This window comes from Lagopus muta, chromosome 8, assembly GCF_023343835.1.
Source record: "Lagopus muta isolate bLagMut1 chromosome 8, bLagMut1 primary, whole genome shotgun sequence".
Taxonomy (NCBI): Eukaryota; Metazoa; Chordata; class Aves; order Galliformes; family Phasianidae; genus Lagopus; species Lagopus muta.
In genome coordinates this window covers 18,145,402-18,160,899 of record NC_064440.1, presented here as the reverse complement: position 1 = coordinate 18,160,899, position 15,498 = coordinate 18,145,402, and the positions used below count along the sequence as shown (strand labels likewise).

Here is a 15,498-nt window from a genome sequence, read left to right as displayed (position 1 = left end):
GAAAGCCTGGATTCCAGGAAGCTAAGTTTCAAGAGGATGGATATCCTGACAAATAGAAAATCTCTGAAGTTAGCAAAAGAATAAATAACTCAGTGCAACAGTTGTATGATGACAAAGAAAGAAACCAGAGAGATATTGTGAAGATCTAATTCAGTAAGACATAGTGAGAGCTTGATGATGTTTAAGAGGATTTACACTTGGGTGTCTGTTTTATTATCAAATTGTGTTAGAAGTCTTTTAGTGATTAGCTGAGGAGAGTTTTCTGCTCCAGAGGTGTGAGGTGTGAAGTATGCCTAGAAAATCAGGTAATGATGTTGAAAGTTTTTGAAAGTGACAGTGAAAGTGAGATAAGAAGATAGTAGATCACTTTAATTTTAAATGGAAAGAGTGCATGTATTTGTGCTATTGAGTGGCTGTAACTCCTATGACATGTTGGTATATGTATTTACATGAAAATAAGGAATTTTTGCAAGAACATAAAGAAATTATTTTGGTGCTGCACTTCTGTACCTGCTGTAAATTGGAAGTATAAGTTGCTGGTGGTATATATGATTTATGTCAGCAAATGGAAATACAGTAACTTTAGGATCACGATGCTTAGCCTAGTTGTATATGCTGAACCAGATTATTTTATAAGTTTTAAACTCAAGCTGTGGTTCTTGCAATATTAAAAGTATTCTGAGCATGCAGTTTCTCATGTGATTTTTGTACTATCAAGAATACTGTGTAACCTAGGGATGTATGAGCTGCAGAGGCAGCAGGGTTGCTCTTAGTAGAATGGAGGAATCAATACAAGGTAAAAAATTTACTTTTTCACTCTTACGTAGAAAATAAGCGAAGGACATGTTTGCAAACCTGGCATAGTTTTAGTGAGTCTTTTGTTGTTGTACTTGACTACTCTGTAAACTTGGCTGTCTGATTCTAGCTTAGAAATTTTAATCAGTGTATTTTAGTTTGCAGAGATGTAGTCGTGTGTGTAGTGAGAGAAACAGTTGTCATGGGGGAAGAGCCCACAGTCGTTAGTGTATAATTCCAGATCTTAGTTTAAATCAGTGTAACTGGTTTATGGCCAAAATAATTGAACTGTAATTTTTAATTTGTCTCCATTTGCTTCTGGCTCATTGTAGACTGATGATTTTAACACATGTGGAAGCTGGAAAGCTACTGACAACATTTTTTTCAGTACCAAAATGTACTGTGTAAGAAACACTTCATTTTTACTTATGTATCAACAAATGCTTAAAAATACAAGTTCCAGTAGGAAGAATATTTGAGATTTAATTTTCTGCCTTTATTTATTCATTTTTGGCCTAATGGTGGAATTCTAGCACTGTAATGTACAGGTGCTGCTCCTAGGTTTACAAGTGAAGGAGGTCTGGCTTTTAATGTCTCAAAACTATTTGTTAAGTAGTATTAGAAATCTTCTGGACTTTAGATAATGACAGATAAAATGAGATATTTAGGAAGTTAGGTAGATATTTTACAGTTCTGGAAATAAAGGATTTTGCAGCAATCCTAGTAATTGCTTTTTAGAGCACATCTTGAGAACTTGCTGGGTTGTCCTTGGTGCACATCCTACCTGCATACTATTTTACATGCCAAGAACTTCTTTCTTCGTTTTTTTTACTGTTCGGTTCTGATGCGCATCCACCTCTTTATTGGAAATCAGACACCTGTGCTGGCAAGTGTCTGACCTAGTAAACATTGCCTTATTAACTTGAGCTCAGTACTACCCTAACATTAACATGCGACTTGCCTTAAATCCGTCCAGGTGTGCATGTGTGTACATAATGTACTTGCATCTGTTGCAGCAAGAATAATGTTTAGACATACTCTGTGTTGTGGAAAGTACACAGTGTCATACCTTCACTTCCAGTGATTTTTCCTCTTTGCATGGCAGTTTTTTATTGGGTAGGTCAGTAGGTAGCAAACTCCAGTTTTGCTCTTATCTAGAAGTAGAATATTGAAGATTTATGAAAAAAACATACAAAATCTTCTTCCATGCCACTGTTTTCCAAACAGATGTAAAGCCAGTAGAGATGGCAAACTTGAAGCTTCCCAAGTGTGATGACATCCCTCTGATACAAAACTTTTTTAATTACACCTCATTCACTTAACAGATTTTGATGACTGCAAAATGTGGGGTGTCTGTGACCAACTGTGTGAAGATCGTGTGGGACATCACCAGTGCCACTGTGTGGAAGGTTATTTTCTAGAGCATCATCGACACTGTAGAGCCAACACTTCAGGTTAGTATCTAGAAGTGCAAGAGTCTCTTGCTTTTATTGGACTGCTAGAACTTAAAATGGGTCAGTCTGCAAAACATCACATGAAAATCTGATCTTAACTTCGAACTTACAGTTTAAAGGTTGAGACAGCATTCAGTACATCATCAGAAGACAACAAGAGACCGTGTTTGCTGGCACCTGTAGGCTTGTGGAGCTGGCTGCCTCTTCTGAGGAGATGAGAGAATAAAGAAGGTGAAGAGAACAGTTCATGAAAAACTAGGGATAATGGCCTGCCTCCTAGAATTAAAGAATATCTGAATCCCATCATGCAGAAAAATCTAGAGAGAGTTCATACTTTGATTAAAGGAGATAGAAAAATAGAAAAAAGTCTTTAGGATTTATGACACACAGAAGTTCTGTCAAAGTCTTACCTGACTGAGTTTTAAAATATACTGCTGCCTGATTTGTTCCAGGGCTGAAAACAAGGGCAAATCAAAGCAGGTAAGAAGTCACATAGAACCACATACACAGGTTGTAGCCTGAATATCTATTTAAACCTTTGTGTCTGCTGTGTATGACCTGTATGAATATATTTCAATGACTTTTTTCAGATAGCTTGGTCACAGAATAGTCATGTATTTATCACCTCTGCTTTCAGCTGGTGTTGCATCAATTATTTTTTCCAATGGCCGTGATTTACTGATTGGAGATCTTCATGGAAGAAATTTTCGTACTCTGGTACAGTCGCAGAATCGTGGAGTTGCAGTTGGTGTGGACTTCCACTTTTACCTGCATAGGATCTTTTGGACTGATACAGTGCAAGATAAGGTGAGCAGAAATTGCAAGAAGAATAAATTTTTGTGTGTGTGGAAGTAGAGAACAGCCAGGGGCAGAATGTGTTGATAGGCTTTCATTTTTGAGAGCAAAATTTGGCTGTACTTTTGTCTTCTGACAAAAAAGCTCCTTGAAAAGTTTTATGTTAATGACTGCATTTTTCAAGCTATACTATTACATTTGACGTATTAAACAAAGAATCCTATTGTACGGGAATATCTTGAGCAACTTTTAATTTTATTTGAGATGGAGTCCAAAAAACTAATTAAGAGAAATAGTAGACATTCTTTCAAAACTGAACAAAATTTTCTTGGTAATTTTTTGAAACAAGATCATTTTAAATGTAAAAGCTTTGTGCCTTCCAAGATGATAAAAATCAAATTTCTTCATATGCTTCAAATAGCACAGTAATTGAGCTTTGATAACAAATATTGACAGTGTTTGGTGTAATGAGCCAGTGTCTTGTTACATTTTTTTTTGAAGAGGAAATATTTTAGCTTCAAGGTAGAGAAAATAGAGGCATTAAAAAAAAAAACATGCAAAAAACACAAGTGTCTGGAGATCCTTGAGAAAGTTAGACGTCACCCTCATTTGTTCTTCTCCAGGCATATTCTAGAAAAACAAAAAAAAAGATTTAGATCAAGTGTTAAAACTCTAGAATGCCCATCCTTGTGTTGACTGCCAATTAGCATAAAGAAGAATTCATGGTCTGCCTCCTGCTGACACCATGTATGGATCGATTTGGTATCACTGTCATTATGAATCTATACTCATAGCTGAAAACTAGCATTTCCACTACTGTGCCACATTAGTTCTGTTGGAAAGCAGGCTTCAAGTTGTACAAGAGGAGTTGTGCATGCACCTTTTGGATTGTTCGCAATTCTGGCATTACCATTTTCGCCGTGTTGAGATCACGTTCCCAAGATTGCATTGACAGTAGCTGTAGTAAGTCAGGGTCAAGTGTGAGCTTTCATGAGATGGGAGATTTATCTCATCTCTGTAAAAGTTACAACGCAAGGTAATATGTTTTTTCCCACTGTGTATACTGCACATGGCAAGGACTGTCTTTTTAGCTACCCATATATAGTTAATCCTAAGTAATTCATTAGGATTAATTAATCTAGTTAAGTCCTAACTAGAATGATCTGAAGAGAACATTGACGTTAAGAATATTATCATGTGATGTGTATTTCCACCTTGATGGCTCATATGGTAAGTATTACTAGGGGATTGTCATTTTTTTTTCTTTTCAAAGATGGACATGAACTAGAACAGGAAACTGTGGCTTGTATGCAGTGCCACCTTTATCTCACTTAGCATATTGCTGGCTAACCTAATGCCCTAAGCTCTTCTGTATACAAGATTTACAAAGAGCACTATAGGCTGCTATTGGTTTGCTTGTTAGTATTACGTGAATCTGAAAAATACTTTAAATGATACAATCATTTCAGCTGCTATTTTTTCTTGCATATACTTACTTGTGGTGGTCTGTTTTCATATGGATACGTTTCAGACCTCGTGCTGTTGTTCTAAAAAAAAAAAAAAAGGAAATAATGATTCCTGGCTTTACATATTGCCTTTTGTTGGAATCGCATGATTGCTGTATAATAAAAATACTGATTTTATACTGTTGACTTCATGTAGCTATGAGCTTGTGTATAAGATGATGATGTTTATTGAGCACGATGCTGTTAAAATTAGGCTTATATAAAATAAAGATAGAAGCCTAATTGAATCTTCTCCTTTTTGTCAGGATAGAGAAATTTCCCTTGGTTTCTTCACTTGGCAAAATATCTTTCCTTGTCATTTCCCTCTGATAGTTGGTACAGTAGGGGCTCCCCCTCTTGTTTCTGGTCTGTGATGAGAGCTTTGCTAAAGCTTGTTAATTTGTTTCAATTAAATTGGAAATAATAGTTTTTGCTGGATTCCAGGAAAGCCAGGTGCATTTCCCATTTCCTTCATGTATTTTTTTAATCCAGCAACTTGCCATGCAACTTGCTAAAGCATAAAGCTGTTTTAGCTTGTTCCTTACTTCATTTTGTTGAAATGCTACTTGAAGATCAAACCTGTAATTTTTGCTTTTTTTTTTTAAAAAAAAAAAAAACAGACAGCAATAACAACAAACACACACACATACAAAAAACAAACAACACCCCCACAAAACCCAAAGCTGGACATAGCTTAGTATGTATCTTGGTGAATATCTAGTGGCAGACTGTACTTGGTGTGATGATAGGTGCCATGTGACTCACAATTAGCATAGTGTAACATTATTGACAATATTTGTGTTGTTTTCAGGTTTTTTCTATTAATATTGATGGCTCTGATTTCCAAGAAGTTTTAAATGTTTCGGTTGACACTCCTGAAAATCTAGCAGTGGATTGGGTTAACAATAAACTGTATGTGGTTGAGACCAGTGTGAACAGAATAGATATGGTTAACTTGGATGGAACAAACCGTGTCACTCTTATTGCCGAAAATCTGGGAAATCCTAGAGGAATAGCACTGGATCCAACTGTTGGGTAAGTGCTAAGTGTCAGCTAATGGTGGAAGATACCAGAAATTCCTCTTACTCACATGAAAAGGTGGAGAACCGACAAACAGCCCAGGCTAGTTATTTTAGAATCTTATCTAAAATGGTTGATACACTTACATTCTATCCTCAACTCTTGTACATGTTACATTATTATGGGAGAGCTGTACGTTGCTTTTGTTCCCAATGCATGGAATCTGTTTTGTTGCAGCCATGAAAACAGGCGGATAGTGGAGTGACTTCCACGACTAGAAGTTATCTGTAAATTCTTGTTAGCATCCACATATTATCTGAAATAAAGCGGTGGGGTAAAGCTGGGGAAACTACTGCCTCCCAGATCAGCGTGCTTCAGTAGCTTGGATTTGTCAGTGATTAATTTCTGGCAGCATGCTTAAGTCTGTATTTTACGAGGGGCACTCAGTAATTCTGAGTTGTTTTGGGTGAAAGTATATTTTTTTCTGGATTTGTTGTATAAAAGAAAACACATGTCAGTTCTTGGGCAGAAATTATGAAGTGTGTTTTTACTATATGACAAGTGTGAGTTAAGCTGACCTGAAAGAGTGCTGGATTTAAATGATGTCATAGTTTCTAAATTCTGTATACATTTTAGCTTTTTTTGTGTGTGTGTGTGTGTAAAATCTAAAGGAAACACGGGACTTTATTTTTTCTTTATAGTTACTTATTTTTCTCTGACTGGGATAGTCTGTCTGGTGATCCTAAAGTGGAAAGAGCCTTCATGGATGGCACAAATCGTCAGGATTTGATAAAAACAAAATTAGGCTGGCCTGCTGGAATAACTCTGGATATTGTATCAAAAAGGCTATACTGGGTTGACAGCCGATTTGATTACATTGAGACTGTAACTTATGATGGGCTTCAAAGGTAAGAGAAATATTACCCCTTGGAGGTTACGGATACATGGATTATTTTCTAGCTAGTTCTAAGTATTCCAGTGTCTAACAAAAAGTGATTCATGAACGGTGTAAATTACAATAACGAATGTGACATTCCTTGATACCTGTGGTATCGTACTACTTGTTGAAAATCCATAATTACTCTGTCATTCTTTGTTCTGTTTCTACACTGAATGCCTGTTATGCTATTTTTACAATGTATGCTTTTATAGCCCGTCACTACTAGTATGCATTTTTGTGTCTGCTTTTTATTTTTGAATATTCTACATTGTCTTAGATCATCATCCTTCACTTCTTTTTTATAAATGAATTTATTTAAACTATTAATCTATAAAGCACTACTTTGTTTAATGGGTATTAAGTCCTGTGGATTTTTTTCTTTTTACACTTGATAAATTTTTGCTGTCAGAAATTAAAATTCATCACTCACCCTACGAGGGAAACTATCACAGCATGCAAGAAAGGAGACTTGCTGTTGTTATGGGGCTGCGAGTGTAGTATTTAGAAGCCTGCTTATCTCTGCATTCGTGATTGGTCTCTGTTACTCAATCACAAGAAAAACTTGTTTACTTTCAACATACCTCTTACACTGTGACTTGAAAAACAGTTCTCTGCTTCATTGGCAAGTTTATTACTCAGTGTATTCCTTTACTTGGAAAACTGCAAAAATAATGCTGATATCTTTGATCTTCTCCTTAATCTGTGTTTTTCAAGGTTGTTTTTGAGATTCTGTAAGGCAAGAAAGTGCTTAGTAAAATCTCTGTTTTTCTGTAGAGGAAAACTTGTTGCTAACAGCAACACCAAAAATTTTCTAAATGTTGTGTAAGCAGCAAGAGGCAATGGCACAATGGCATATCTGCAGACAATGTTAAAGTATGGTTTACTCTATACATGATCACATCTCTTGTGCCTGCAGCGTGAACTTAAATCATCCCGAAAGCTGTTAGAATAGAACTGTAGAATTCACATGATTTGTAGACCTTCCTACAAGACTACACAAAAATTATATCAGTGTTACTGTTATGTGTTACTTGAGGACTTTAATGTCTTTCTTATCTCCTGGTGTTTATCCAGAAAAATACTGTCAGAATTTCTTGTATAGAATATGTATGACTCGTTAGCATTTGATTTTCTTTTGCTTTGCATAGGTACCTAGTTCGGGTCCCTTTTCCATGTATCTCTTTTTCTTTTTCTTTTCTTTATTTTTTTTTAATGCAGTCCATGGATTTTTTTGGGGGGGGGGGGGGGGGGGGGCAGTGGCAGACATGTATTTTTTACATTCAAGACTTCTTGAATATATTAATGTTACAGAGATCTTTAATTTCCTCTATTTGTTTTTTTTTCTATAATTTTCTCTCAGTTATTTTGATTACTTTTTTTTTATTCACTATGTTTTCTTAGAAATCATTTTTGATTTGTTTTATGCTTACACATCCTATATATTTAACTTAATCTCTTCAGTTCATTTGGTCTTTTTGGTTTGTACTTAGGCTGCTTTGATGTCTGTAGAAGCAAAAGCTGGATTATAAATGAGTAATCCTGTGCCTTTTAGTCTGTTAATAAAATATATTTTCTATATAGTATTTTGTAATTAATTAAAGAAAATCTTTATAACAGGAGAACAATAGCTCATGGAGGCTCACTGATTCCTCATCCATATGGAATTACTTTATTTGAACACAATGTTTATTTCACTGATTGGACAAAAATGGCAGTGGTGAAAGCTAATAAGTTTTCAGAATCGAACCCCCAAGTGATCTACCAGTCTTCACTGAGACCGTATGGAGTGACAGTTTATCATGCTGCCAGACAGCCATACGGTAAGACAAGAATTTAAGAATTATCTTATGAAAAGTTGCTAAAAATAATGAAAGACTTCCATTTTGAGACAAAGAGCTAATGATTGTGGAACATACGTTTTTAGGATTGGACTCTTCTATACAGGACTTTCATCGAGCTCCTCTTGGTTATGATGAGTCAAATGCAACATTTTAAAGTGAGGATTACAAAATGTGTTGGTATTTGGTGGAGTCAAACTTGTACTTGAACAGTTTTGGCATTTGGGACTTCTCGTCCTAAACAGTGCAGTGAGGGTACAGTTGGAAAAGGCTACCGATATGAATGAATTTTGTGAGCTATAATTATGAAGTAGATCTCTGTGGAAGATTATCACCTTGATGATGCCCTCCATGCTGTGCACTGAGCTTTTCTGTACAGAATTGAATACCTTGAGTGCTGGTTAGCTGTGATAGGAATTCAGTGCACTCCACGGTGGAGCTTGTGTTGTACGATTTCAAAGTATTGTAATTCCTATGAAGTCCATATGTTTTATTGTGGATGATTAAAAAGTCTTCTAAAAATCATTATTTTGATTTTTCAGTATAGTAAAAATATATACCAGATGAAGTTACAGTCCTGTACATATTATTTTTCAGTGAGAAATCCTTGTGGAAATAACAATGGAGGATGTGAACAGATCTGTGTTCTCAGTCACAAAACAGATAATGACGGACTAGGTTATCGCTGTAGATGTATACTGGGCTTTGATCTACACATAGATGGACGGCATTGTGTTGGTAAGAAGGGGCTACGTGATTGTTGGAAATAGCAGTGTTCCATTAACTCCAGAGATATTTATAGAAGCTGTTCCTTCTCTTCAATAGCAACGTGATTTCGGTATGCCAAGGACTTTGTGTTTTTCTGCTACAACCCTTGTTGACAACTTCAAATGTATGCTGCTGAGGTTCATTTCAAACCATAACAACTTAAGCTCACTGCTTTCTGTGGGCATTTTAAGAGAGTTTGATGTGGAATGTGCATAGAAAGCAGTACGATTAAGCTCTTAGCCCTAAAGTCAAGCATGGACACTTGGAGATTTTACATTATTTGAATGTGGGATCTACATAAGTAAAGTGTTGTACAGGATAAGTTGTTCTTTTCCCTTTATGGCAAGAGATTCAGACTTGGGGTTGTGAGCTTCCATCAGCAATCTGCTGCTATCTGGATTGTTACTGGGATGTCTACTATTGGTAGTTATTGGCAAATTAAGCCATGTATCTTTATCCACTTGCTGTTTAATCATGTAGTTATGCCTCTTGCTACTCAGATATGGCCTGACTATACGGTGATTCCACAGAACCCGAACATTTTATTTATATATGTGATTGTAAAGAGATTAGCATGAGAGATTTCTGTATCCATAGGGATTTTTTTTGTGAAGGTGTATTAGGACCACAGTAACAAGGCAAAAAAAAGACGTGGATGCATCACTTAATATTCTATGTTGAGTTTCTTCTATTCATTTTTTTTAAGTCTATATGTACTTAAATTTATTTTTTCTTATTCTTTCTTTCTTCAATTTCTATGATATTAGTGTTGTGAAAGGAAAATAAAGTTTTAATTAATTAATGCTCAATTTTCTTTCCCTGTAAATAAGTAAAGACTGTGTCTTTTCTTCTCTTTTGCAGCTGTGCAGCAGTTTCTGCTATTTTCATCCCAGCTAGCAGTGCGGGGAATCCCGTTCAATCTTTCTACCCAAGAAGATGTGATCATACCTGTAACAGGAAGCCCTTCATATTTTGTTGGAATTGACTTCTGGGCTCAAGAAGACACCATTTTTTTTTCAGACACAAGTAGAGACATGATCTATAAACAGAAAACTGATGGTTCAGGTGAGAATCATTCTTAAGAAATACAGTGTAATTGTCATACGGAGAGTACTATGTATATCCCTAAAAAGCCACACAAAAAAATTCCTTTGTGACATATACAGAAAAATCTGCGTCATCTCAGTAATCTGAAAAATGTTTGTCAAATATTTGTTCAACTCATGTTAAGCTTATAAAAGCAGTAAAAAATTGCCTTCAGTAATTTAACAGATTTGATGAGTGTGCTTGCGAATGAACAATTTTTAGCACTTGTCACAACTTGCATTTGTCATCCTCAGACTATTACATCTTTTTATAGTATAAGACTTAGTTTCTCTTTTTTATTTTCCTATCTGAAGAGCAAGATGTTTGTCATAAAACTGCAGTAGAAAAAAGGAACTTTACTGTTACGAGATTTTGGGAGTCCTTTTTGTGATAGTGTGAAGACTGTTTCTATCAAAGTTGTAATAAAGATCGAGTGTGTAAGTCAGCGTATAGCCTCCTGAACTTGCATGATGCCTTGGATCGGAGTAATGGTAATAGCAGCTCACCGTCTGTTTGTTGACTAAGATGTAACTTGGGGACCAAACAATGCCGTGTCTTTACGTTTCTTCTCGTTTGGGTTTGTGCTCCTGAAGCATGTGCCTCCTTCACCTGGAACAAAGGGCACCCCTAAGGGCTTTATACAGGTAGCACAGAAGCAGCATTTTTTCCAGGGAAGCCATTATTTTTGTGAATAGAATAATACTTTTGGGTTATTCCTTCCGATCTTGAATGTGTACAGTGATTGTATCTATTGTAAATTCTAGGAAGAGAAATTCTGACAGCTAATAGAGTGGAAAGTGTTGAAGACTTGGCCTTTGACTGGATCTCAAAGAATCTATACTGGACAGACCCTCGATACAGAAGCATAAGTGTAATGAGGCTTGCAGATAAATCTAGAAGAGCTATTGTTCAGAATTTAAATAATCCTCGATCAATAGTGGTTCATCCTGTCATTGGGTAAATAGTCCTTGATTCTGTCTTGAAATTACGTGAACGAGCTAAGTTTTTTTGTTCACTGCATCTCAGTTATTTAACACTAGCCTTAACTCTTTGACTGTATGCGTAAGTCAAAGGGATCAGGAGCAAATTCTTTGTAATGTTCTCGTGTACTTGCAAGTATTTCTTGAAGAATGCACTTTTGCTTGATTCTTCCTCCTTGTAAATTAGTTAAATGAAATCCATAACAGTTTTAGCTGAGTATCATGTTGAGAGGCACAAATAACTTAAGATCATTTTGGAAATCGTTGTACACGGTAAATATTGTCAGTTCCACTAGTGACTGAGGAGAGGGGGAGGCCATGGCAAAATACGTGGGTTTTCTGAAGTATGGGGAAGGTAAGTTCTTAAGTGTGTGGGCTTATGTGTATTCTGGTGTGTTCTTTCAGGTATATATTCTGGACGGATTGGTTCCGTCCTGCTAAAATTATGAGGGCCTGGAGTGATGGATCACATGGCTTACCAATTGTGAATACAACTCTAGGCTGGCCTAACGGCTTAGCCATTGACTGGAGGTAAGGACAGTACAGTTGTGTCGAGTTATGAGCGCTGGCACTGCCTTGCTGAAGATGTTTTTTTTCCAACTATATAAAAACCTGTAAAATGCAAGGTTTTCTCAGACAACACCCCTTTTCCTCCACTGTATCATCTCGACTGATTTAGGATTATTATTAAATGTTAGTTCTTCATAATAAATATCATGTCATTTCAAGAGATAAAACATTTTCATTATTTCTAGTTCTCTAAGACTGTATTGGGTGGATGCTTTTTTTGATAAAATTGAACATAGCACCTTTGATGGACTGGACAGACGAACTCTTGAACGTATTGCTCAGATGACTCATCCATTTGGCCTTACTATTTTTGGAGGTAGGTCTGGCATTGAAAAATACTACCTGTTAATATCACAAAATGCTGTTCATGTGATGATATGCGAGTATGTGAGATAAAACAAGTGTTTTTTGCAATATTGTGTTTTGACTAGATATCTAATTCAGTCAGGTGAGCTAACTCTTAGTGCAACAAAACAGGTAATTATAGCTTTCAAATTGGGATGCTTCTCTAGAGATGACTAGCAATTTCAGGATTTTATTAATTATATGTAGAGTTCATTGGATTCATGGTGTGTGCAAAGAAGAATGACAGCATCTGACCCCATTGGATATTGTGCAAAAACCTCTTCAGAATATTCTAACCCCTTCAAAAAAAAAGTCTTAATGAATTATTTTAAAAACTGTCCTAGAATTTGAAATATCGCTACAGTCTGTTATATCTTATATTAAGCAATATCTAAGAGGTTTTTTTTTTGTTTTTCCTAAGTTATATCTGTCTGTAACCGTAACTTCACTTTCGCTGTGAATGATGGAAGTCAGTTAGTCTTTTTCAGGAAATAATTATGAAAAAATACTACATTTACATGAAATGCCTTGCAGTTCTATCTTATGATGCTTGATATTTTATGTCATTTTGCACTGTAACTATTGTTTGTTAAATGTCTTTCAAAACAGGCTATGCCTATTTCACTGACTGGAGACTTGGTGGAATAGTTCGAGTGAGAAAGTCTGATGGAGGAGAAATGACTATTATTAGGAGGGGCATTAGTAACATTATGCATGTTAAAGCATATGATGCACATTCCCAAATAGGTGAGCTCATTTGTTGTACAGGTGGAAGATATGAAATACAGAGTAAGAGAAGATATTTTGGGACATTAATTCAAGATGTTTCGTTCTCAATTTTAAAATGGCTTTCTTAGTCACAACTGTGATGTGTGAGAGAGACAGCACAGACACATACAGTCTCAGGTTCTACATTTGAGTGACTTGTGACTGCATATGGTTTTTCTCCACTGTACCTGTTTCTTTATTTAGTAATCTTGACAAATGGAATTTTTATTTCACTGTATCTTGCGTTACCTTATCACCAATTCCAGTCTTGTGTTTATCTTCACCCAGTAGAGGTTTTAGTTAATCAGAACTACTTATTTTGAAGGATTGGATAAACTAATTAAACTAAATTAAATTATATGAATTAAAATACTATTCTTAAGGTAATCACTGTGCATAAGTCTTTTTTTCTTCTTTTTATTCATCAAATATATGCAGTTATATGATCTAAAATAAGGATTTGATATTATAGTTATCTTGGTAAAACACCCAGTGTGTTTATCAAAGCTCACGCTAAGGTTCACTACCTATGTGGTGTCCAAACACTGCATCAGGTATGCTAGTCTTGCTGAGACAAAACTCCAAATTTACTGTAGAGTATTTATTTGCAGATATTTGCCAAAAAATAGCAGAAATCTTTGACAAAATTGTATAAGGTGTTTTTGGTATTCTTTAACACTTGTGTCATTGAAGACTGTATGGAATGCAGGGCTTATTTTTGACTTACTACTGCTTCTGCCAGTAAACTTCACCTTATTTGGCATTGTAAGCAGAATCAGATTATGCTACAGCATCTTTTTTTTTTTTTTTTTTTTTAAATTCTTTTGCAGTTACTCTGCACTTTTAATAGTTTCCAAGCTGTTATCAATAGTGTACACATACATCTTCTCTATCACTCTTTAAGGCTCTAACTACTGTAACAGAGGAACAAATCCCAATGGAGATTGCAGCCATTTCTGCTTCCCAGTACCAAATTTTCAGAGAGTTTGTGGTTGTCCATATGGCATGAAACTGGCTTCAAATCAACTGACGTGTGTTGAAGATCCATCTAATGAGCCACCAACTTTGCAGTGTGGCTCATACTCGTTTTCCTGCAACAATGGAAGATGTGTGCCTCGATACTATCAGTGTGATGGCATTGATGATTGCCATGATAACAGTGATGAACAAAACTGTGGTTCTTTAAGTAAGTGCTCCCTGTAATTTACTATCAGTATTTGGTGATTTTATTTCTGAAAGTTTGATGTGTCAGTCTGATTTCCTTGGAATAAAATCTGATTTTTTTAGGGTTCTATTTGTGGATAAATCCTGAGACCAATTTGGAGGATAAGTTACTTTGAAAGTAACAGGATAACTCATAGGGAATTCAACACCGGACAGTTGAAGATGCACGAAAATATTAATGTCTAACTGGATTTGACATTCATTTAAAGAGTGACAAAGATGTCTCTTCTAAAGAAAACGTCTACATTTATTCTTAGATTTTGTAAATTTGAGAGACATTGAAATATCACTTTCTTGTTTTAATACCTGGAGAAGGACAAAAGGTCTTAATAAAGTTGAAGGCATTTAAAAAGAGCACCATAAGAAAAATAACAAAACCGTGTGCATTGCCTAGCCTACTTCTGAGATTAAAGCAGTGCCTTTATTTCATTTAATAGCTGAATTAAACAGATTTTTTTCAGATTTTCATTATGTTTGGGCACTTCTGAACTATTTGTTAGATCTTCTTTTTCACAGTGAAATGAGTTAAAAGTTAAATGAATTCATTTCCTGCTTTTACTGTAAAACGACTCAAAAAAAAAAAGAAGTTACTTTGTTGATCAAGTGAAATGGAGAGAACAAATTAATATCTGTATTTCTTAAAGTACTGAAGAGTTCTTGGCTCTTGTGGCATGTTTGGTGCCCCTTTAGAGTTAATTCTTTTAAATTACATACAAGAGAACAGCACATAAGAATTAAATGTGCCCCTTAATGCACAGAAGTAACAAGTATGAGTAAGTTATAAAACCTGTTTCTTATTAGTAGGATATTGTAGAATAAATCTATTTTGGGAAAAGAAGGTATGAAACAAATGGTTACTTGAAGAATGATTTTTCTTGCTTTCTTTTTAGATCGGTGTGGAGTCTTAGTAATTTATAGCTTTTATTCATGCAGCTTAAAAAAAAAACTTATAAGAATTTAGTTTGCTTTTGCAACAGTTTTGCAGCATGACTGACACTTTCATTTTAAGCAGTGTGCATTGTAGAATGTGATATGTAATTTAGATATTCTGTAAGCATAGTAAATATTTAAATATATTTAACATGCTGGCAAGGAAGGTACATTTTGGAGATCATTATAAGTGTTCTCTTTTATTTTTTTTGTTTAGACAATACTTGTTCCTCATCAGCTTTCACCTGTGCCAGTGGACAGTGTATTCCAAGTCGGTGGCGTTGTGATAAACATAATGACTGTTTTGATGGCAGCGATGAATTGCGTTGTCCCACACAAGGACCCACATCATGCCCTGAGACCCTGTTTACATGTGACAATAATAGATGTATTCCTAGGATCTGGCTGTGTGATACTGATAATGACTGTGGTGATGGGTCAGATGAAAAGAATTGCAGTGAGTATCTGAACTGTCTTTTT

The 15,498-nt window shown here is 35.5% G+C and overlaps 1 protein-coding gene across 6 annotated transcripts in view; it reads left to right on the top strand.

Annotated features, from left to right (window-relative positions):
* Positions 1-15,498, top strand: part of LRP2 (LDL receptor related protein 2) — a 136,918-nt gene that overhangs the window by 58,098 nt on the left and 63,322 nt on the right. For all 6 annotated transcript variants that reach the window (XM_048953630.1, XM_048953632.1, XM_048953634.1 and 3 more), the window contains 13 exons: positions 2,121-2,249; positions 2,887-3,056; positions 5,361-5,584; positions 6,271-6,477; positions 8,127-8,329; positions 8,945-9,085; positions 9,977-10,180; positions 10,966-11,158; positions 11,587-11,712; positions 11,937-12,067; positions 12,706-12,843; positions 13,769-14,050; positions 15,236-15,475. In XM_048953630.1, the coding sequence (XP_048809587.1) occupies positions 2,121-2,249; positions 2,887-3,056; positions 5,361-5,584; positions 6,271-6,477; positions 8,127-8,329; positions 8,945-9,085; positions 9,977-10,180; positions 10,966-11,158; positions 11,587-11,712; positions 11,937-12,067; positions 12,706-12,843; positions 13,769-14,050; positions 15,236-15,475 (2,388 nt within the window). The remainder of the gene's footprint in view (positions 1-2,120; positions 2,250-2,886; positions 3,057-5,360; positions 5,585-6,270; positions 6,478-8,126; positions 8,330-8,944; positions 9,086-9,976; positions 10,181-10,965; positions 11,159-11,586; positions 11,713-11,936; positions 12,068-12,705; positions 12,844-13,768; positions 14,051-15,235; positions 15,476-15,498) is intronic.